The 25,619-nt window shown below is 38.9% G+C and overlaps 1 protein-coding gene and 1 long non-coding RNA gene across 2 annotated transcripts in view; both read right to left on the bottom strand.

The window, feature by feature from the left end:
- The window catches only part of LOC132239305 (uncharacterized), a 358,468-nt gene that overhangs the window by 198,020 nt on the left and 134,829 nt on the right, over positions 1 to 25,619 (bottom strand). The gene's annotated exons all lie outside the window — the stretch shown is intronic.
- Positions 22,081 to 23,490, bottom strand: LOC132239280 (calcium-transporting ATPase type 2C member 1-like). Its single transcript, XM_059705375.1, is given in 1 exon segment — positions 22,081 to 23,490. A coding segment is annotated over 1 exon segment (1,209 nt). The 3' UTR covers positions 22,081 to 22,281.

The raw sequence follows: 25,619 nt of genomic DNA, 5'->3' as shown, positions 1-25,619 counted from the left end.
CCTAGACTTTCAGCTTCCAGAAGTGTAAGAAAACATACGTCTGTTGTTTAGGGCACCTAGACTTACTCTGGTGTTTTATTATGGCAGCCCTAGAAAACTAATACTGATTTGGAAGTGCTTGGTAATTTATGGACTATTACAGAAATGCTAGTTGTCATCATTATTATAAGAATAAGGACAGAGGAGGGGTATTCTGGAGGAGATGGGACGTGGAAACCAGCCTTGACACACAAAAGCTACACATACCAATAGAAATGGATTGGATGCTGACCTCATGCTTGGTGTGCCAAGATGAATAAGATGTGCTTCTTGACCCCTAGCAGATGCCCAGGTGATGAGGACCACACTGACAGAACTAGGGAGAGGCTCGGGGGAAGGCAATCACTTCTGCTTGTTGGGTGTGGTGAGTGGAGGTGGGGAGAGGAGTGTTTGTAAATTTTTCATAAAAAAAGAGTGGCATTTAAAGGTTCAAAAATAGAATAAGACTTTGCCATGCAGATGAGGTGGGGACAGAGGAGGAAATGTGTTTGGGGCACAGATACATGAGCGTGTGCCACGTCGTGGGGACACAGTACACAGGGTGGAGGCAGGACAGAAAGCACAGGGGAGAATGCTGGGAGATCGGACTTGCCAAAAGCTTGTAGATGGCGAGTATGCTGAGTGGAGGGATTTGGATGCTATCATGTAGGCAATAATGAAAGAAAGTGTGGTTTTCTTTTCTTTTTCACTCTCAATATTTTTTTACTTTCTGCTCTTACCTGTTTTCCTCACTTTCATTGCACACCTTTATCCAGACCTCCAGGCCTTCTCTCTCCAGTCCACCAGATTCCACCAGCCACACTGCTCCTAAAAGCTGTCTTTTCTAGAGATTTAAGTGATTTTTCATGGACCCCCATTCTCGAAAGGTAATTAGTAGCCTGGATGTTCTAGACCCTTTGCAAGCTTTGTCACCAATTTGATGGATTTTTTTTTCAGGACAAGTCATTTTTGCAATTTGTGAAGAACTGACAATAATGGTCGCCAAAGTGTGATGGGGTCTCAAAACACATTGATTGGCTGAGTGAGTATAGTGTGTCTAAAAGTTGATGTATACCCCATTCTCTGGCCTGGGCATTCTTTCTCTCTCTCTTTGTATCTGAATTAAAATAACATCTATCAATTATGGAACATGGCCAAACAGTTAAAGACAAGTTATGAGATTAATTGGAAATGCATGCCATTCCTTGGAGGAGTTTCAAGAGGAACTTTCATCAGCTCATGTTTATATATCACAGGGAAAAATGCAAGCAACATTCACCCTTAATTCAAAATAAACCTCATCACATATACTCAAAAAGCTGCACGGAACCTTTTGACTATGGCTGGGAAGTTGGAGGACACTATAGAATGTGCATCTGAACAATTAGATGGTGGAAGAATGGGATTAATGTCTGAAAAGGCAGACATGGCCTTTTATCATCACATTGCCTGTTCCTTTGTACTAAGCTATACATTGGAATAAGTGTACACGCCTCTGATCTCTAGCTCCATCATCAGTACACTGATAAAAAAGCTAACGTTTTGAGCAGGGTTAGTTTTTATGCTCTTAGAATTCACTTTTCTAACAGATTTAGAACATCCATTATATGATTGTAATTATAGAAAGACCATTCTTGGAGAAGTATAAAGGAAGTGGTTAAGAATAAGAACTCTGGAGCTGAAGCTAGTAACACTCACACCGAATTGGCGAAATTGCTCAGCTGGTGAGAGGGTTTACAGCCGGGAAGAGCAGAACTCCCCTGGTAAGGTAAAAAAAAACCAGGGATTTGGGCAGGAAAGTTTGCCAGACCTCTGAGCCCAGAGAGTCGGAGGGAGACCGCGTGGCAGACAGCCGCGTCCCTTGGGACAGGCACAGCCCCTGAGGGGGGAAAGGAGAACCTCGGGATTCCTGGCGCCGCCAGGGAAATTGAGAGCTGGGTTCTGTGATCACGGAGGACTGAGCCTAAAGGGGGCAGCCTGAAGAGCTGACCTGACCATGCAGTCCCGGTAAGAGAAGAAGCTTACAGAAACCAAGCCTTCCCCGTTTCCGCGGCCGGCATTTGTTTGTTTGTTTTCACTGAATCCTGTTCATGGGACATTTCGGATACAGACACTCACCTGTGCTGAAGAGAGGGAGAGTGTGCTGGGGAGTGGAATCTGGGGAGAGACTGGGGAAAGAGGGGGAGCCGGGAGAGGTGGTAGTGAATTGAGTGCTGAGACACCCCTGAGCCCGGGACTGGGGCAGCCACCCGCTCCTGAGAGGGAGTCTCCTCCCCCCAGCCCCCAGGCAAGGAGCACAGCCACACCCAGATTCCACCCTATACGAGATCAAGGATTAAGATAACCTGATCAGTCCCTGGGAGTTAACAGGGTCTGACCTATAGGGGGATTTTCAATCCCAGCAACAACATAGCGCGGGTAACTAACTATTACGAAGTCAGCTCTGGGCAGTGAACTTCCACTGGACAGAGAGGCCCTATAGCCTCAGAGGCCAACCCCAGAACACTGCCACCCAGAGGCTGACCCACAAACTGACTCTTTGCTAAACACAAAATAAGGCAGTCTGGGAAATAAATGCGGCATGCTTTAAAATAAGGACTGTGGTTTACAACACAGAGGAACAGTATATCCCAGGGAAACTCAACACTCTCCTGAATACCTGGAAGGTCTAAGGCGAGCCACACTGAAGAATAGAAGAAACGAAGGACCTTCACTACTGCAATTTTTTTTTTCTTTTTTCACTTTTTAACTAAGAAACCAATTTTTTTTTCATTCTTTTTTTTTCTGTTCTTTTTTTTTCTCTTTTTTTTTCTTTTCTTTTTTTTTCTTTCTTTTCTTCTTTTTCCATCACCTGATTTTACCCTTTTAATTACTACCTTCTTATTTTTAACCAGTATTATTACTGCTACCATTTTACCATTTTTTAAAGTGCCATTTTATTTTTTCTTTATTTTATTTTGGGATTAGTGTTCACCATTCTATTTTCATCGTTATATTATTGGTTGTTTCTAGTTTGCATTCATATCCAGGGAGCTGTTGCTGGAATTTGTTGGGATTAATGGCTGTTCTATAGGAGTATTCTCCTCATATAAAAAGTCTCTTCCCTCTTCCACTTCATTCTCTCTTTTCGCTCTTTTTTTCTTTTTTTTTTCTTTTCTTTTCTCGCTTTTATTTTCCCCCTTCCTTTTTCCCAATTTCATTTTTGCACTCCCTTTTTTTGGTCCCTACTTTTCTTTTCCTTTTTCTCTTTTATCTTTTTCTCTTCCTTCTTCCTTATCCCCTAATTCTCTTAATTCAGGTGGTCACCTTTAATTGGGGTTATTAATATCGTGAATATATTTGTGTATAGTGCCTGGTACGTGGTGCCTTGTTGTGTTGTATTTTGTGCCTTTAAATCAACGCAGCAGATCCAAGCAACAGCAACCTCCTGAGCACCTCATCCTCTGCTGAGGAACAGCAGCTGTACGTGAAACCTCGCCCCACCAGCCGGAAGAGCCACCACAGCTGTGAACAGCACCCACCAGAGGAGCTGCTGCCAACTGAAGAGCAGCTGCTACCGCAACCGCCCGAAGAGCAACCACAGACCAAGGAGTCACTGCCACCAAGGGAGCAACCACTGAACAACTCAACGTCTAGATATGTCAGTGAGATCAAACATCGGTAGACAAAGAAACCCCCAAAGGAAAGAGAAGGAGGACTCTCCAGAAAAGCAGCTAAGTAATACAGAGGCATGCAACATGACAGATAAAGAATTCAGAATAAGGATCCTAGAGTGCATAAACCGGATGGAGGAAAAAATCGACAACCTCTGCAAGAAGCAAGAAGAAACAGATGAAAAAATCGATAACATATGGAAGAAGCTAGAAGAAACAGATGAAAAAATCGATAACATATGGAAGAAGCTAGAAGAAACAGATGAAAAAATCAACAACCTAAGTAAGACCCAAGAAGAAATGAAGAGTGATATAGCTGCAATGAAAAACTCCATTGAAAGTATCAACAGTAGACTAGGAGAAGCGGAGGACCGAATAAGTGAATTAGAAGACAAGGAAGCAAAACACACCCAAAATGTACTGCAATTGGAGAAAAAAATTAAAAGACAGGAGGAGAGCCTAAGGGAGCTTTGGGACAACATGAAACGAAACAACATACGAATAATAGGAGTACCAGAACAACAGAAAGATGAACAAGGATTAGAAAACCTACTCGAAGAAATAATATCAGAAAACTTTCCTGAGGTGGGGAAGAAAAAAGTCACACAAGCCCAGAGAGTCCCAAACAAGGTGAACCCAAAAAGACCCACACCAAGACACCTCATAATCACCATGGCAAATGTTCAGGACAAAGAGAGAATCTTACAGGCTGCAAGAGAGAGACGGAAAGTTACATACAAGGGATCTCCCATTAGATTGTCAAATGACTTCTCAACAGAAACACATCAGGCCAGAAAAGAATGGACTGAAATTTACAAAGTGATGCAAAGCAAAGGAATGAATCCAAGAATACTCTATCCAGCAAGGCTATCATTCAAACTTGAAGGGGAAATAAGAAGCTTCACAGACAAAAAAAGACTAAGGGAGTTTGTCACCACCAAGCCAGCAATGCAAGGAATGCTAAAGGGACTGGTATAAAAAGAAGAAATAAAAAGCTCAGAAAGAAAACAGCCACACACACACACAAAAAGAAATGGCTACAAACAAGTACCTTTCAATAATAACTTTAAACGTAAACGGACTAAATGCTCCAACCAAAAGACATCGAGTGGCTGAATGGATAAAAAAACATGACCCATACATCTGCTGTCTACAAGAAACCCACCTCATTAGAAGGGACTCACACAGACTGAAAGTGAAAGGATGGAAAAATATCTTTCAGGCAAATGGAAAGGAAAAGAAAGCTGGGGTAGCAATACTTATATCGGACAAAATAGACCTCAAAGTGAAGGCCTTAACAAGAGATAAGGAAGGCCACTTCATAATACTAAAGGGATCAATACAACAAGAAGATATAACCCTGGTAAACATATATGCACCCAATGTAGGAGCACCCAAATTCATAAAAAAACTCCTGGAAAATATCAAAGGAGAGATCGACAACAATACAATCATAGTAGGGGACTTTAATACACCATTGACAGCACTGGATAAGTCCTATAGACAAACAATCAGCAAAGATACAGCAATCCTAAATGACTCACTAGATCAGATGGACTTAATAGACATCTTCAGAACACTTCACCCCAAAGCCAGAGAATATACGTTCTTCTCAGGTGCTCATGGGACATATTCAAAAATAGACCACATATTGGGTCACAAGCAAAGTATCCCCAAATTCAAGAAGATTGAAATCATAAAAAGCATCTTCGCAGACCACGATGGCATAATATTAGAAATAAACTACAATAAAAACAACCCAAAATACTCAAACACCTGGAAGCTGAATAGCATGCTATTAAATATTGATTGGGTTACCAATGAGATCAAAGAAGAAATTAAAAACATCCTGGAAACTAATGACAATGAAAACACAACAATCCAAAACCTATGGGACACATTGAAAGCAGTCCTGAGAGGGAAGTTTATAGCTCTACAGGCCTATCTCAAAAAACAAGAAAAAATGGTAGTAAATCATCTAACTCTACAACTCAAAGAATTAGAAAGAGAGCAACAAGAAAACCCCAGAGTGAGCAGAAGGAAGGAGATAATAAAGATTAGAGCAGAAATAAATGACATAGAGACCAAAAAAACAATACAGAAAATCAATGAAACCAAGAGCTGGTTCTTTGAAAGGATAAACAAGATTGACAAACCTCTAGCCAGACTCACCAAGAAGCAGAGAGAGAGGACCCAAATAAATAAAATCAGAAACGATAGAGGCGAAATAACAACAGACCCCACAGAAATACAAATGATTGTTAAAAAATACTATGGACAGCTTTACTCCAACAAACTAGACAACCTGGAGGAAATGGACAAATTCCTAGAAAAATACAGCATTCCAAAACTCAATCAGGAAGAATCTAAAAATCTCAACAGGCCAATAACTATGGAAGAAATTGAAGCAGTCATCAAAAAGCTTCCATCAAACAAAAGCCCAGGACCAGACGGCTTCACAGGGGAGTTTTACCAAACATTCAAGGAAGAACTAAAACCTATCCTCCTCAGACTACTACAAAAAATTCAAGAGGAAGGAACACTTCCAAGCTCATTCTATGAAGCCAGCATCACCCTAATACCAAAACCAGGTAAAGACAACACAATGAAAGAGAATTACAGGCCAATATCCCTCATGAACATAGATGCCAAAATCCTCAACAAAATCTTAGCAAATCGGATCCAGCAGTACATCAGAAAGATCATACACCATGACCAAGTAGGATTTATCCCAGGGATGCAAGGATGGTACAATATCCGCAAATCAATAAACGTGATACATCACATAAACAAATTGAAAGAAAAAAACCACATGGTCATATCAATTGATGCAGAAAAAGCATTTGACAAAATTCAACACCCATTTTTGATAAAAACTCTCAGCAAGGTGGGAGTAGAAGGATCATACCTCAACATAATAAAAGCCATATATGACAGGCCCACAGCCAACATCATACTCAACGGACAAAAACTAACACCATTTCCCCTAAGAACAGGAACAAGACAGGGATGCCCCCTCTCACCACTCCTGTTCAACATAGTACTGGAAGTGTTAGCTATTGCAATTCGGCAAGAAGAAGAAATAAAAGGCATCCAAATTGGAAAAGAGGAAGTAAAACTGTCCTTATTTGCAGACGACATGATATTATACATACAAAACCCTAGAGATTCCATCCAAAAGCTACTAGACTTAATACATGAATTTGGCAATGTAGCAGGATACAAAATTAACCCCAAGAAATCTGAGGCATTTCTATACACCAATAGTGAACTTTCAGAAAGAGAGATTATAAAAACAATCCCGTTTACCATTGCACCGAAAAAACTAAGCTACCTAGGAATAAACTTAACTAAAGAGGTAAAAGACCTCTACTCAGAAAACTACAGGACGTTGAAAAAAGACATAGAGGAAGACATAAACAGATGGAAGAACATACCGTGTTCATGGATTGGTAGAATCAACATCATCAAAATGTCCATACTACCCAAAACAATCTATAAATTCAACGCACTTCCCATTAAAGTACCAACAGCATACTTCAGAGATCTAGAACGAACTTTCCAAAAATTCATCTGGAATAAAAAAAGACCCCGAATAGCTGCAGCAATCCTGAAAAAGAACAAAGTAGGTGGGATCTCAATACCAGATATCAAGTTGTATTACAAAGCCACTGTTCTCAAAACTGCCTGGTACTGGCACAAGAATAGGCATATAGATCAATGGAATAGAATAGAGAGCCCAGAAATCGGCCCGAACCAATATGCTCAATTAATATTTGACAAAGGAGGCAAGAACATACAATGGAGCCAAGATAGTCTCTTCAATAAATGGTGTTGGGAAAATTGGACAGATATATGCAAGAAAATAAAACTAGACCACCAACTTACACCATACACAAAAATAAACTCAAAATGGATAAAGGACTTAAATGTACGACAGGATACCATAAAAATTCTAGAAGAATCCAAAGGCAAGAAAATCTCAGACATATGCCGAAGCAATTTCTTCACTGATACAGCTCCTAGGGCACTTGAAACTAAAGAAAAAATGAACAAATGGGACTACATCAAAATAAAAAGCTTCTGCACAGCAAAAGAAACCATCAACAAAACAACGAGAAAACCCACTGAGTGGGAAAACATATTTGCCAATGACATATCTGATAAGGGCCTAATCTCCAAAATTTATAGGGAACTCATACAACTTAACAAAAGGAAGATAAACAATCCAATCAAAAAATGGGCAAAGGACCTAAATAGACACCTTCCAAAAGAGGACATTCAGAAAGCCAAGAGACATATGAAAACATGCTCAAAGTCACTAATCATCCGAGAGATGCAAATCAAAACAGCAATGAGGTACCATCTCACACCTGTCAGACTGGCTATCATCAACAAATCAACAGACGACAAGTGCTGGAGAGGATGTGGAGAAAAAGGAACACTTGTGCACTGCTGGTGGGAATGCAGACTGGTGCAGCCACTATGGAAGACAGTATGGAGTTTCCTTAAAAAACTGAAAATGGAACTCCCATTTGACCCTGTGATCCCACTTCTAGGAATATATCCCAAGAAACCAGAAACACCAATCAGAAAGGATATATGCACCCCTATGTTCATAGCAGCACAATTCACCATAGCTAAGATCTGGAAACAGCCTAAGTGCCCATCAGTAGATGAATGGATTAGAAAACTGTGGTACATCTACACGATGGAATACTATGCTGCTATAAAAAGGAAGGAACTCTTACCATTTGCAACGTCATGGATGGAACTGGAGAGCATTATGCTAAGTGAAATAAGCCAGTCAATAAAGGAAAAATACCACATGATCTCACTCATTCGTGGACAATAGAGACCATTATAAACTTTTGAACAATAATAGATACAGAGGCAGAGCTGCCTCAAACAGATTGTCGAGCTGCAGCTGGAAGGCCGGGGAGGGTTGGGGGGCAGGAGGTAGGGGGGTAAGAGATCAACTAAAGGACTTGTATGCATGCATATAAGCATAACCAATGGACATAAGACACTGGGTGATAGGGGAGGCTAGGGGACTGTCTAGGGCGGGGGGATAAAATGGATACATATGTAATACCCTTTGTAATACTTTAAGCAATAAAAAAAAATAAAATAAAATAAAATAAAATTCAGGCCCACTTTTCCCAGCAAAAAATAAATAAATAAATAAAAAATAAAAAAAAATAAAGTAAATGTAGCCCTAACTGGTTTGGCTCAGTGGATAGAGCGTCAGCCTGCAGACTCAAGAGTCCCAGGTTCGATTCCGGTCAAGGGCATGTACCTTGGTTGTGGGCACATCTCCAGTAGGGGGTGTGCAGGAGGCAGCTGATTGATGTTTCTCTTTCATCGATGTTTCTAACTCTCTATCTCTCTCCCTTCCTCTCTGTAAAAAATCAATAAAATATATATTTTTAAAAAATAAAAATAAATAAATATTTTTCATCATCAAAAAAAAAAAAAAAAAAAAAAAAAGAATAAGAACTCTGGCCCTGACCAGTTTGGCTCAGTGGATAGAGCGTCAGCCTGAGGACTGAAGGGTCCCAGGTTTGATTCCGGTCAAGGGCATGTACCTTGGTTGAGGGTACATCCCCAGTAGGGGGTGTGCAGGAGGCAGCTGACTGATGTTTCTCTCTCACTGATGTTTCTAACTCTCTATCCCTCTCCATTCTTCTCTGTAAAAAATCAATAAAATATATTAAAAAAAGAATAAGGACTCTGGTACAAGATCACCCTGGTTCGAGTCCCAATTCTCCAGTTTGTAATGATCATGACCAAGTCACTTGCAATATCTCTGTCCCTTTGAGAACCACCATGAGGATGAAATGAGATAAGGTGGGTATAATGCATGCTTAGCTCAACAGTAGATGAAACAATCTGCTCTAGAAAAGAACATTCTCTGCCAAATGCTGAGCCTCAAGACTGAATTGGCAGGGAAGCCACGTAGAATGCCAGACACGATTCTCAGCTACAACTACAATTTCTCTGGTCAGTGGACAAGAAATGCTGTTGCTAATGTAACTGATAAACCTCAATACCAGAAAATCAGTCCATAGACAAGTCTCAACCCGTGATTCAGAAGAAGCTGACTTTATGCAGCTTTAGTGAAGAGCTAAAAGTTCAGGGAGTTTGTGTTAAAAGGAAATATTTTTAAACCTTTGAAGCAAAACACTTTTTTTTGAAAGAACACTTTAAAAAAATTAATCTTAGAGAGGGAAGGAACGGCGGGAGAAGGAGAGCGATCCATTGCCTCCGGGTATGGGCCCAGGTATTATGTGCCCTGACTGGGAATCAACCCCACCACCTTTCTGGTGCACTGGACAATGACGCTCCAACCAACTGAGCCACATCAGCCAGGGTGCAAAACACATTTTCATACCTATGCAGATAAGTTTCTTTTGGGTCTTTCTGCTTAACAAAAGGGCTGTGAACTGCAGTATTAAAACCCTTAGGCCAGCTTCGCACCCATGAGACAAAGACCTTCAGAATGGTGCTGAGAACAGTTAGTACAAAGAGCTTACTTCTCAAGCAGAGACGTGGAGACCTTGTTTGGTGGTCTGAATGCTAAGCCCATGCCACATGGATACTCTCTTTTCTGGATCAGCGGGTTAGGGTACCAGAACCGCTGTGGGTGCCATCTGGTTCAGCTCTGCTTCTAGCAACGTCTGGAGCTCTAAAATGCAAAAACAGAAAAATGACGAGTTTTCACTGTTGACCTTGCACAGAGCAGGTGCACAATCACTGGCTGTAGAATACATTTCTCTGTCACTGCAAAATCAATTTCTCCGCGCGTAGAACAGGGATAAAGACTCTTGTATCTTGCAGGAGTCTGATACCCAGCAACCACTGTGTCTGGTTCTGTGGTATGTTTTGCCTGAGGAGTTCCCCATTATTCCACCGAATGGAACTAATGTTAATATATTTACCAGGTTCCCAACTCTTCTGTTTCTTCATCTTAGCAGAAATTCTACTTTGTAACGTGATTGAAATGAAAGGGCCTTTTCCCTAGATCTGGAAATGAAGTTCAGGTTAAGGTTATTCTAAAACGAAACAAAGGAAAGCAACCCTAAAGAAACATTTCAGCCAAAAATGTAATGATAAAAAAACCAGCAAGATTGGAAGGCGTTTACTGTAACTTTGATGATATTAATCAAAGAGGTGAAGCATGAGATACCGCACATTATAAATGTGGGATTGAAAGAAATATTAAGGATCTATTTTTATTAATAAATAATAAAAGCACAAGAAGAAAATAAAAATCTTTTCAAAAATATCACCCAACTTCTAAGTACAATACAAACTTCATAGGGTAGAATTTCTTCTCTAAACTGAGAAATTCTCTTGTAACTAAAACTGTCATGAAGTTGCCACATTAGACTAATGACCTTTAGTTATAATTGGGTAGCTGAATTTTAAATTGTCAAAAAGCCGAACTGAAATTCATAACATTTGCCAAGAGAATAACTCTTTGATCCACATTTGACAATCTGAAAAATACCACAACTTAAAAAAAGTAAACCTGCTATTATTGCATTATCCAAGGGCAAAGCAAGCACTTGAACATTCTTTTCAAAAGCATTTTTCCCCACCCCCACCCATGATTGCGGAATTAAGAAAACAACTCCGCCACTTTTGTTGAATTTGCAATACATTTGATTTAGGTTTTCTTTAGAGTAACATCAGTGAAGATTTTTACATGAATCCTGTACTCAATATAGGCGTCATTGATTTGTAGCTAACTGCATATTGTAATAGTACCTAATGATATCCTTACAATGATGTCCAATCACCAATCATTAATTAAGAGTATGGGAGACATAAGCAATGGATAAAAATTATAATGCCTAGGAATGAAATATTTTGAATGTCTGTAGATTAAGAAAACTATCAATTCCTGAATGTATTCCACACTGGAAATTGTTGACACTAGAGGCAAGTATTGACAGAAGTAGGCCTAATCAATATTGAACCTTAAGGGTCAAAGGACTTCACGTTTGGTGTAATAAGCAACTTAGTTTAGGTATTAAGGTGTTTTGGTAAAGTAACAATTATTAAGGGTCAGGCAAGGTTTTTATTATAAACTCTAACTTGGGGTGCTTGCATCGTACCAGGGTCTCCAAAGGCATGAGATAGTATGATTGAAGCAAGATGATGGCTTGGACATAAATAGAGAGAACGTGAGTCATTATACTCAAAAGTTGAGGAATTTAATTATTTCCATTCTCCAGATTCAAAATCCATCTTTTCTCACCACCTCCACAAACCTTTTATGAAATCTCTAAACCCAGGAAGCTTTAGATGAGAGGTAAATCTCTTTTGAGTTTTAAAATGGCTTGAAATTTTCACTTTTGAAAATTATCTAGCACATTCAAGTAACCTATAAATTATAAACACTGCCAAAGGAGCTCGGTGTCTATTCAACCAGATATGGTTCAATGAAATCTTAGAAACACCCTCTACATTTTCCACTTAGTTCTGTGTAGAACATTAGTCCCACATGGAAATCATTATTCTTCACTCAAACATGCTTGATCACTGTAAGGTTTGGGTTTTCAGCAAATCTGACTCTTTAAGGTAACTAAAATATAGTGTCTTAATTATTTACTCTAAAATTTGAAGTTGAAAAAAGCAAACAATAAAGCATTATATATATATAAATATTTTATTATAATAAAATGCTGAAATGTAGAGATAATTACATAGATTTACATATTGCCTGGCTTGGAACCTAACAACATAATTCATCCCCTTATTATTATTTTTAAATTAACACAAAAATTTGCCCTGGCATGGTGGCTCAGTTGGTTGGAGCATCATCCGGCACACCAAAAGGTTGCAGGTTTGATTCCCAGCCAGGGTACATACTTAGGTTTCAGGTTCAATCCCCAGTGGGGGTTGTGTGAGAGGCAACTGATCAGTGTTTCTCTCTCTCTCCCTCTCTCTAAAAAAAATTAACAAACATATCCTCAGGTGAGGATAAAAAGACATAAACATTTTAAATTAATATAAAAATTAAGATTATGGGATTTGGCTTTGAAAGAAAGGATGGCATATCTAAACATAGAAGAGGAGCTGTTGCAGCACTAGCTCAAGAACTTCCTACCTATACCGAGCCCCATACAAATGTAACTTTTGAATGTTCAAGTCCTTCCTGGGCAGACACTAAGTGCTCTGCCCTCTTGTGACCTTTCTCTTAGAATTCAGAATGTATGGATACATTCAAACAACAGAAGTGGGCATTGATCAGCCTAGGAAGAAGCTGTGCACTTTCAGTTTCCATTCCATTAAACAAAATACTCATTAGTGCTTGGCATTTTCCCAAGCAGACACAATCTAGGTGTCCACTGAGGCCTCATTGTGCAGTTAAGAAGTTTAAAAAGACCTTCTAGACATCAGCGAGGGACAATTAAGGGATGGGTAAAACTACTCCAGGGTAAGAGGGCTGGAATTACTGGAAACAAACACACATAAGTGTCAACTGCAAACTAGACAAACTATCTTTATCTTCAAGATCAGTTACATATTCAAGGAGAATATTTTGCTTAATGATCACTACCCTCCTTAATAAAACCACAGTATAATTTACTATGGGGTCATTCAGTCATATTAAAACAAAACATGCCTAGATATGTGGTAGAAAAATTAATCTGATGGAAACCTGTCATCACACACAATTATTCCTATCATGTACCCAACAAGGAAACTGAGTACTACTATTACTAAGAGCTCATAAAGGATATGTTATCTCTGAAATCCATATCCATTAAAACTGCTGAAACATGTTTTACTGCTAAACGTCCACTCCCAGATCACACGGCTTCTAGAAAATACTAGAGAGCAGCCACTGGCCTGAAGGTCAGACGTACAAAACTGTTTTCCCAAGTGCTTCATTCCCTCCCTGTCTTTCTTCCATCCACCCATCCACCCATCTAGCCATCTACCCTTTCACCATTTATTAAGTGCTACCTGCCAAGGCATCGGGCCAAGCGCAGGGCCTACGACAGTGAGTGAGACAGAAGTTACAGGCTAGCCCATGAAGCAGAAGGTTTTATATGATCTCTGTTGCTGTCAGGCCAGTATTAAAACAACTATATTTAAGGTCTTCCAGCAAGACCGATACGTGAGTTAAACTTCAAAAATCAGTCATGTTACCTGTTCCTCATTCTTTGGGTAGGGGAGTGGGAAGAAAAGCTGTTTGTGCCAATTTTTTTTTCTTATTTTTAAGGAGACATTTATCTTCCAACTTTGGCTGATGCAATCTAATTTACCAGCTAGTTTTAGAAATAAATGTTAAATATAAATTCTTTCTTAAAGGGATGCTATCTATTCACGAGGAATTTGTGGAAGAATAGACAAAAGGAAAAGGCATGCTAGATGTGGAACATGAAAACCTCCTTCAGGTTGCCACATTACACTCTGCTTTTTAACTCACAGACACCATTCTATCAGCACTTAACACGGGTCTTTAAGTCCCAGAGCTAATAATGCTTCCCAGCTACAGCTGGATGCCTCTGACAAGCAGCATGTACCAGGAAACCTCACGGGGGATAAGGTTCCTAACAGTCAACTAAGAGTTCAAATCCCAGAAGAGCTGCCCCTCGTGTGCAGAGCACTTAACCCTTCGACCAGTACCAACATGAGTATTCACAAATTATTGATGTCCCTAAATCCCCGGCAGATTGCAGACAGTTCTTGTATCCATTGGAGCCTAAGCATATGGCTACTAATGGGATGGATTTAAAAAAAGCACAAAACACATACACATATTTAGTCTTTGCTTTGTGAATATAAAGCTACTGAAATGCTAGAAGGTGATTGAACTGGATGGAACACTGTTAAATACATGCTTAGCCTCATGTTATGGATCATTTCCATTGACATCTATCTTCGTCCTCGGTACAGTTTAATTAAAGCTGTCTGGAACAAGGCTGCCCTCTAAATGATCGGCGGTGCAATGAAAAGGTGAAACACGAGGAGGCTTGAGGCCTTTTCTAGTGAAGCATTCAAATGGCTGTCTCTGTGGTTAGGAGCAGCAGCAGAGAAGAAATTCATTTTCAAAATTAGCCAGCCACTGGGCTCTTCTGCAAAAGAAGGCTGGCTCCTTCTGATGTCATCTTGGACGACCAGCAATAAGAAAGAGATTCTAGTATTGTCCCTTGGTATATGGCACAAATGACACTCGACTGGTAAGCTAACTTGTCGTAGGTCACAGTGTTATTGTGTAATAGAATTTTAATTGATGAAAAAATATTTTCTGAATTACACAGACTCTTTTATGACTGCCACTGGAATAAATGCAAAGGCTGAGTAAGGTAATGCCAGATCTAAGAACTCAAACTGGGCCATATTCTGGACCAAAATAGATACATTTTTTTGGTCTTAAAACAGTAAATACTGCAGCAAACTTGTTTATTTGCAATTTATTTTGTAAAATATAACCTCCAAATGGAACAATTTTTGCTTAAGAATATCCCTTTCATAAGACAATTTTGCAACTACTTAATTTGGTTTTATAGTATATAGAATACTTGCACAACAAATATCTTTGAACAATTAAGATATTTATTGAATATCCTTGTTGTTTCCAGTACTGTTATGGTGCTGGGGGAACAAATAAATAAAATAAGGATCCAGGGCATAGAAATGTGGGTCATAGTTAAGAGATTAAATCTTATCTTAATTATGCATACTTCTTTTCTATGCCACTTTACCTCCTTTAATATGATTTTATTTGAAGAGATACAAATTAAATTATATTTGCTCTTTTATGCCAGAATTCATCATACTTTATAAAAGTATACAAAGGAATGTGTCATGTTTAAAAATGTCATTCATTGGCTTCTCCACACAAATCCTTAGTCATGATGTGGGCTTATCCTCTTCATTTAATATTTTTTTGGCATCTACTCCATATAGTATATTGAGTTATACCCGGTCTCCTTCCCATTCCCTGAAATGGCTGCCTCTCTCTCTCTCTCTCTCTCTCCCCCCGTTATAACATGTTCATCCAGGCTGGTGAAATGTAATAGTAGCTATTTGAGGCAGGGACCCAGGTTAGGAGGGAGTAGAAGATTAAAGATGGCCATAAATTCCTTGGCAATCCTCCCCTCGGGAGGTGGGGCATATTTCCTTTCCCCTTGAATGTGGGCTGGCCTGTGGAAGCAGTTGCTGTGCGGGTTCTGGGACTAACCTTTAAAAAGACTGGCAGATTCCATCTCAGTCTCTTGGAAACCTGAATTACTTCAGCAACCATCCTGCTGAAGTCATCAGGTGGAGGGGCCCTGAGACTACAGGGCAGGCAAAAGAGCCTCGCTACATCCAGCTGTCCAGCTGTCCTCACCAAGGCACCAGACGTGTGGGTGAAGCAGCCCTTCAAACAAGCCAGCTGCCAGATAAATTCCAATGAGTGACCCTTGTTAATGCCACCTGGAAGAGAACAATCGCTCATCTGAGCTTTGCCCAAATTTCTGATTTACAAAATTATGAGATAAAACACAGTGGTGGTTGTTTTAAGTCACTAAGTTTTGGAGTATTCTGTGCAGTTGTATGAATTTGTCATGATAAGCCCCTAAATTAGAGTTATGGTAGTAGAACCTGAGAAGGGGCACATAATTTGGGGAAAAGATCCTAAATTCTTCTTTGGGTTTATAGCTGTTTGAAAAAACATTTTTTTTTTCTGTAAGAGGCCAGATAGTAAATATTTTCGGCTTTGGGGGCCACGAGCTCTCTGTTTCTATTACTCAGCTCTGTCACTGGAGGGCAAAAGAAGACACAGACACTATGTAGATAAGTATGTGTAGCTGAGTTTCAATAAAACCTTGTTTACAAAAACAGGCAGCTGGCCAGAGTTGGATAGAGGTCACACATTTATCACCCCTTGTTTGTAATGTTTGAAAAGTTTAGCTGAAGATACCTTATATGTAGATAACATACAGAAATGGGGCTTTGTGACCAGTCAGGGCTGGAGCTATAGATTGGAGAACAAGTAAATATTCTTGAAGAGGGCTGAGGGTACTGCCGTCATATCTTCTTAAAGTTGCTTCTACTTCATTATTTCCTTTAAATGATATTAGGATAGTTGGTAAATATATTAGTAGGCTGAGGAATTACTTGAATCTATTAGGTGGGCCATTGAACCAGGTAATTTGTAATCTCAGGACATGCAGAGGACAAAAATAAAATAGATTCTCAGGTACATTAATAGTAGTCCTAAGTCCACTATCAATGGTTTTCAAATTTGTATAATTACAACCCAATGTATTTTATGCATAAATTGGACTATTCTAGAACCATTTTTTCTAGGTGTGATAAATATCATTCTAATTTTTAATTCATATCACATTCATGATTTATTTGAACAATTATGAGTTTGGCACTATTTCTTGCTTATATTTGAAGAACATCTACAACATTCATTTCAAAATATTTATATCCCAAACTATCCTGAAAAGTAAATGGTTATTTTCCATAATTTATGATAAATTGAAGGCATTTTATCATGCTATTTACTGTTATGTCATGGAAAAAAGTACAACACTTGAAGAAATAAAATAAGCAACTTTTTAGTTCTCCTGCATATCTGTTAAGTTTATGGATAGTTATTTTAGGCTTTATAAAAATTTTATCTGGCAGCTAAACAATTTAGACTCACACAACGTGTAAATTTTATTACAGAAAGGCTCTTTACCCTTCAACCCATTGCCCTATATGTGCTTGGTACAGTGGTACAACTCTTCAAACAAACAGTAATAGTCTGCTTGAAATTCTGACCATAACCAATGCAGACATGCTGGAGGGGTCTAATGAATACTCAAAGGAGTTTTGATTATTTAAAGCAGAGAATGGTTGGGAGTGTTCTGTGTTTGGCCTCAGAAAAGCAACTTGGTTAAGAGGTGAAGCCTTCTCGTAGTTCCTGTATTTGATAAAGTACAGACCTTTTAGCATTTCCTCAGAGACCTGTCACTTCAAGTCCTGGCCTTTAGACTTCTTCCCTCGAGAGTGAAATGATTAGTAAGGTCCTTCTATTGGATACGTTAACAATTTCTGCTAAAAAGAGGATTTTAATAATATTAAATTGCAAAGAATTATGAGTTAAAGCTTGCTTCTAGATACTAAGGCAAAATCAGTTTAAACTGATGATACAGCTCCTATGAAGGGCCCTCTGTTTAGCTGTAATAGCATTTTTTTTTTTTTTACCTTTGTAGCTTTATTTCAAACCCTGTCTGGGACACCTGGTTGATGTGAAATGAGATTGGCGGGTCTCAGTTCATTTGTGGCTGGCTGAAATTTCCCATCTCCCTTTCCAGAAAAATGGTCCATAAGGAAATTAAGTGAAAAGAGTTAGGCGTCACACATGGATTCACGTATAGGTGTACTGAAGACCTAGATAATCTTCCTGTGTGAAAAGTACAACATAAATTCAACGCTGGTTCATTGGTTCATCTGCTGCAGCTCTCTAGCACCTGAGGTCCTCCTGTACCTGAAGATGATGCAACGTTAGGGACATCTCTTTACTATTCTAAGACACTGCATAATTTGAGCTGAGATTGTAACGTGGCTTGAAATTGGCTGTGATTTGCTGCTTCATTTAAACAGAGATGGTGTATGGAAGTAGTGGAAGAGGTACATGTTCTGTGCTTTTTTACATTATGTAAATAGATCAGAAGTCTCTATAAATAACAATTAAAGGATAATCATATTTTAAGAGTAAACAGGTTAGATGCCTTCAGACCATACATTACCCAAGAGAGAAAGTAAAACACCATAATTTATTATAACCCAAGGCAATATTACCTTAAAGTGGTATGAATTTTTATTTCAAAAGTCAATAGGGTCCTTTGCATATAAATTTAAATTCACTGGAAATTGCACTCAACTTACCAAATACCCAATTAGTTTCTTGTTACAGATAATTTTTATTGATCCCAATCTGGTTTGTCAACACGGATTAATCAAAACCATCAGGGATTGAGATCCAGGATGGCTCAAGGGATCAGTTCCTGGGCTCTGAGCCTTTTACCTCCAGGTCACTGTTTCCAATACTTCTGGGAGTTTTGAGAGGCCTATTTGACAGCTGGTGTGAAACAAACCAGTACTTTCAACTAATTCCTTTGCATAGATTCATTGTTCCTTGCATTCAAAGACATTATCACTTACTGTCTGAGGGTATATGTAAGGTGAAAAGTTATTGCATAATCAGTAGTCTTAGTTACTATTCACAGATATGTCCATATTCCTAATTGCCTATGGAAAGCAATATCCATTGCTATCCTCAAGGCCTGCTGTATTGGAGTTCAGAATATTCATCTCTATATGACATTTTCCTACAAACTGAACCAGGCAATCTCTGACTGGTTACCTCAAGCTATTATGTATTCCTTTCTTTGCAGAATAAACTGTAGAAATGTTTCTTTTCTAGAGATTATATGTATGTATGTATGTATATCTGCTACATTTGTTTGCCCTGTGGGTCTTTTATAAAGTGCAGGTTATAATGGTCTTATCTTTTCTCATTACATAAAAACTCCAGGTTCAGACCCTTACCAGACAGATGGCTTCCCTGAAGAAATATCATTCCTTGCAGTTCTTTAATTAGATGATTATCCTTCACTTGCTCATCATCTTTCGGAGTCTTTTAACCCCAACCTGGGCATCTATAGTGATCTGCTGGCAGTACATATGCCCTGATCTTTGGTTACCTGATCTCATCAGACTAGGTTAAAGAAATCCCCTGAAGATCCTCTTCTCTTCAATCCTCAATCTGGCTGACGTTACTAATAGCTTTCTTTATTCAAAGTGAATCAGGTGACCTTTTAAAAAAGATCTTTGTACTTGTAGTCCCATAGATTTTTGTTTATCAAGAACCAAACACCCTGTTTTTTTCCTGTTTTGGTAGAAAAATCAATAGACTTATTATTCCAAAGATACTAGCCATTCTAGAAGAAGAAAGAACCTTGGTTTTCATATGAAAATATGCATCTAGAAAGCCAAACATAGTAACTGGTAATTACAGACTGCTGTATTATGAATTCGAGTTCATGGTTCTTAATAATATAAAGAATGGATAGTATCTAGTGCTTTCTGGGGTATTCTCAGAGGGAATTTAAGGTAATCTTTGTATATTGGGGAGGAAACAGCATGGGCTACTACTGGGCTATGTACAAGTCATGAAGCCAGCTAAGTAGAATGTCCCAATGATAGAGATCATTTTTAAGGAGTGGCCATGGGAACTGGTAGTTTGTTACTAGTTAACCATATATCTATGGCTATTTAATTTTGCGTGTCATTGCTATGGAATTGGAAGCGAAGGTGTAGGAGGCTCTAATTAAACCAAGCAATGTATCCTCATGGATTCCAGGTATCGGGAAAGTAGCCCAGGATAATGAAGGCAGTAACCATGTTATTCATCTTTATATGCTCAGACCAAGATAGTCTCTGGCACATTACCTGCATTCAACAAATGTATGACAAATGGATGAATAGTAGAAACCAGAGAGGAATGCTGGGTCTTCCACACTTCTTTTTAATCCTAATCTTAATTTTTGGTGATGATGACTTAGAGATTGAGTTATTCCATCTCCCCCCCCCCCCATCCCATCTTAGTATAGTATAGTTGGTAAGCATGTGAATGCCATGTATTTCATTTGAATCATAATTGTGATATTTTTAAACTTTTATTACAATGCTAATAAAAGGCATTGGGAGGGAAGACCTAAAGATCTACAGAGGTGATTATGAGCAAGACTTAAATAGCCTCATCTGTAGAATCAGAATAATTAATACTTACTTCATTGGAATGTTGTCAGGATTAAATAAGTTAACATATAGTGCATGGAACATATAAGTTATGTTATTATTATTATTATCATCATCACCATCCAAGTGAGAATAGGGCCCCTTTGCTTCTGTTGAGTCCAGGTGTGAGAAACAAACATCTGTAGCAGCAGATAAAACTACCAGAATTATTATGCACAACACTAAAGGTTCAATTAGCTCATAGAGTGCATCTTCTTGTGGTTTGATTTGTGTGTGTCACCTGTTCTTGAGTTGGCTCTGACTTGTGGTGACCCTACGAATGAGTGATGTCCACAATGTCTTGTCCTCAACAGCCCTGCTCAGCTCCTGTAGACTCATGCATATGGCTTCATTTATGTAGTCAACCCACCTCATATCTGGTCTTCCTCTTTTCCTGCTTCCTTTTATATTCCCCATCATTACTGTCTTTTCAAATAACAGCCTTCTCGTGTTGTGCCCAAAGAAGGATGGTTTCAGTTTTACCTCCAGGGATGTTTCAGGCTTAATTTACTGAAGGATCTACTTGTTTTTCTGGCAATCCAGAGTATCTGTAGAGCTCTCCTCCAACACCACATTTCAAATGAATTGATTTTTCCTATCAGCCTTCATCACTGTCCAACTTTCACATCTGTACATAGTGATTGGGAATGTGAGGGTGTGGATGACATTAACCTTGGTCTCTAATGACACATCTTTGCTCTTGATACTTTTTCCTAACTCTTCCATTGCTGCCCTTTTGAGTCTCAGCCTTCTCTTGATTTCTTGGATGCTGTCTCCACTTGAATTGATTTACCAGGCGAAAATATGTGGCTTCCTTATTCTAATTCCCTTTAGAGTAATAAAATTGTATTATTCAGTCAAGGGGATCCCCCCCTTTTTTTTTCTTTCAGGTGGCCAAGAGGTGTGTGTGTGTGTGTGCTTGTGTGTGTGTGTTTGTGTGTGTGTGTGTGTGTGTGTGTGTGTGAGAGAGAGAGAGAGAGAGAGAGAGAGAGAGAGAGAGAGAGAAACTGATTGAGCTATGTTCCAATGCCCAGTAATTGTGGAGGCAGAAAGAGTGTGGGAGTGCAAAAGCATGAAATGCCAACATTCTGACTAAGGTGGAGAGTGCTCCTAGATTCCTAGGTGGGCCTAGGAATGAAAGGAAGCACCAATGGACAGAAATTTCTGAAAGAACTCTGGTGTCGGGAGGGAAGACCTACTAGACCTATAGAGGAATACGGGAGAAGAGAACACCTCTTAGCCTAGTACCTTTTGTACATAGCAGCAGAACAGTAACAGTATACTATGCTAGAAAGTAGATATACGGAGTGACTATAAAACTAATACAAAGTAAAATAAAAAATTCTGATAAGACTAGGCAATCTCTAGAGTTTATATTAATCTGGAGGAACATAGTCATTTCATATTTAGTTTTTTTCCGTTAGAATCTTTTATGTAAGTTTCTCTATATTACATTTTTTTCTTACTTTATTTGCACTCACAACTCAGCTGAAATAAATTGGTAAGCTGGAACTATATAGATTTTGTTTTACTCTCACCATGGCCAGTTTTTTTTTTTAAAGTTCCCCTCAATCTCAAAAGCCAAATTTAAATCAAGGAATGTGTTATCAAAGTTACATAATTTCATTTGAGACTGTCAGCAGGTTAAAGTCTTCAATCAAGTCTTTAGCATTAATGCTTATTTTAAGTCAATGAAAAGTTAAAAAGTTCTCAAATCTTCATTATCCACTTGAATTTGCCCTTCTAAATGATCCTCAAACTGCAATTCCTAGTTTGCAAAAATAAAAGAATGCAATATGCATCATACTTCAAGAAAAGACGACGATGTTGAACTAACATGCTTCTGAATCTTTTCCCTGCTCCTCTCAACTTTCTTTATAATTTCCGACACTATGCACACTGACGAGGTGAGACCCAAAAGAAACAGCAGATCCAGTATACTTAGGCTCTCGGTTTGAAAAACTTTCTGAAGTGGAGGAAAGTAAATAACTAATAACTGTCCCATGATGGATCCAAGAACTGCGTAGCAAAACATTTTATTACTGCAGAGTCCAATCTCAAACACAGACTTGGTCTGGGATCTAGAACTTAGTGCATTGAACATGTCAAAAAACACAAAGCATGTGAAGGTCATTGTTGTGTCTCGAGGTGTTATCACATTGTCTCGTAGCTCCCGCTAGAAGACAAATAAAGTCCCACAAACAATGATTATTGATGAAACAAGTATTTTAAGTATCAGGTTTTTGGTCAAAATGCTGTCCTTCCAGTTGCGTGGAGGTTTACGAATGACACCTTTATCCACTGGTTCTACTCCAAGGCTCTGAGCTGGAGGTCCATCCATAATATTGATCCACAAAATCTGCATGGCATTGAGAGGATTAGGAAAGTTCATTAATGTAGCCAGTGAGATTAAAGTCAATGCTGCTATACTCGTGCTCAGTTGGAATCTAACAAAATTTTTAATGTTATTATAAATCCCTTTACCCTCTTCAGTTGCAGACATTATGGTTTGGAAATCATCGTCCACCAGGATCATGTCGGCTGCCTCTTTGCAAACATCTGTGCCAGTCTGACCCATTGCGGTTCCAATATCTGCAGCCTTCAGAGCAACTGCATCATTTACTCCATCTCCTGTCATGGCTACAACCGACCCATTCTTCTGTAGAGACTCAATAATTTTCATCTTGTGCCTTGGACTAGCTCTGTAAAATACTGCAACCTTCGGTAGTACTTGTGAAAGCTGCTGGACATCCATTGCATCTATTTCTTCTCCTGAGACTGACTGGGAAGTTTTGGAACACAATCCCAAACGACTAGCGATTTCAACTGCAGTCTCCTGTGAGTCTCCAGTAATCATTTTTATTGATACTCCTGAGGCGATGAGTGTTGTAACAGCTTCTTTCACACCAGTTCTAGGAGGATCAATGATTCCCACCAGGCCAAGAAATGTCAGCTGTCCCAGTTCAGGACCAGAAGCTAAAGCAAGAACTCTGAGCCCTGCTGAGCCCATTCGTGCATGGCCAGTTTTAAATAATCAACGAATAAAAGAACCCTACATACACAGACCTTGACTTGAAAGATATCTTGAAGATTTATAATATGTTAAACTAGGAAAAATTTTGGAATAATCAGCACAATACATTTTTCTCTCCATTATAATCAGTTTTTCAGCCTCTACATCGATAAAACTTTTTCTCCTTTTTCACAATGGTTTACAACTTAAATAATTTAATACAGCAGTTGTTATATTTTTATTGCAAGCTTATAAAACTGGAACCATAAGTCTTTTCTATGCAATATATTACCAAAAAGTGACACTGGAGAAGGGGAACTGATGATTACTAAAACTGTAATTCAATCTTCAAGTTCGGAAGATGTCATAAAAATGTTTCTGCATTACTTGCATATGGCAGATACTAGCAAGCTGCCTCAAATGAACTCTCTCTGGGTATTCAATCTCTTCTCCAGCATTACTTTATATGCAATAAAAAATAAAATGGGACTTCACAATGCAAATGCAACTGCGATGCAAGCCTAATAGTTGTTTTGTCAAATAGGATTTTCCTTTATGAAGTTTCAATTTAGAATTAATTTTGATATCAATGCCTGTCAAGCTGTGAAAATTGGGCTGAAACAAATGCGTCTATTCCTATTTGAGCTGACATGTAGGAAGTGGTAATTAGAAAAAAATGCAGAGAATTCGTACCATGCTAAGGAAAAGTAAACACATCAGGCTACATGTTGTCAATCTGGTTAAAAGTGTTTAGGTGTGGTTAACAGCAACAGTCTATGAAAGCCTATGTTTTACATATATTTTATTTTTTTCCCCTTTTAAAAATATTTATTGTTGAAAGTATTACATATTTCTCCCTATTTCCCCCATTGACCTCTTCTAGCCCCCCGCCCCAGGCCTTCACCACTCTATTGTCTGTGTCCATGGGTTATGCATATATGCATTCAAGTTCTTTGGTTGACCTCTTCTCACCCACCCACTCTCTGCAGCCTTTCCCCTGAGATTCCACAGTTGGTTTCATCTTCTATGTCTCTGGATCTATTTTGTTCATCAGTTTATTTTGTTCATTAGATGCCACATATGAGTGAGATTATATGATATTTATCTTTCTCTGACTGGCTTATTTCACTTAGCATAATACTCCCCAGGTTCATCCATGCTGTTGCAAATGATAAGAGTTCTTTCTTTTTTACAGCTGCATAGTATTCCATGGTGTAAATGTACCACAGCTTTTTTATCCACTCATCTGCTGATGGGCACTTTGGCTGTTTCCAAATTACATATATTTTAAATTTTACTACTTTTCACCCTGCCATATTAGTTGTCAGGAAATAAATTTCTAATTCTGACTAATTCTGATTAATTTTTTTCTAAGATCTGAAAGGTGTGTGGATTAACTAACAGATTCCTATAGTGTTTACATTGAACAGTTTTCCACATACTTAGGACTCTAGCATGGAAGGGAATGTATTCCTTTTAAATAAAGAGGATGATTAGTTATTTGTATATTCTTGCCAACTGGTGTTCTTCTGTGTACTTGTCTCATCTACCGACTTCAGTCTAAAGAGGCATCGAATTCCTCAAACCTGCTTTTTAATAGTCCAACATGCAGTAATCTATTGATGATGTTGCAGGTGAAATTTCAGAACTGTTATTGTTCTATTAAACGTCACTGCCTTCTGCATTAAGTCACTATGGCCACCCTTTGCAAACTTCTTTTGAAATCTTCCCAGGATGAGAATTAATCAGTTTCTTGAGGGAGATGGAGTAACGCACTTTCATAATATGGATGCTGAGGGTCAACACACACCGTTGGTAAGTGAAATTTTCCAGTTATTCTCACAGCCTGAGAGAGTACGGACAGCACTTCACGAGTTTCTGCATTTTGTCTCTCAGCCAACACAACCCTGGCCCATCAGCCAGCGGTGAAAGGTCACAGACGCTATGTGAGTGGTGTTTAAGTCTCACCACAAAGAGGCTGCTAATCACATCGCATTAGGGTGAATTATGGCCATTGCAGCCGGCTGAACGCGGAGAGATTAAGCAATAACAACAGCACAGCTACAGCTGTGAGGCAGTGGTGGAGAGCTGGTGCTTTCACGACCCCGTGGTAATTGATTTGGGTT

Source organism: Myotis daubentonii, chromosome 1 (assembly GCF_963259705.1).
Source record: "Myotis daubentonii chromosome 1, mMyoDau2.1, whole genome shotgun sequence".
NCBI classification, from domain to species: domain Eukaryota; kingdom Metazoa; phylum Chordata; class Mammalia; order Chiroptera; family Vespertilionidae; genus Myotis; species Myotis daubentonii.
The sequence above is the reverse complement of the archived record's forward strand: the minus strand, read 5'-3'. Positions and strand labels throughout refer to the sequence as shown.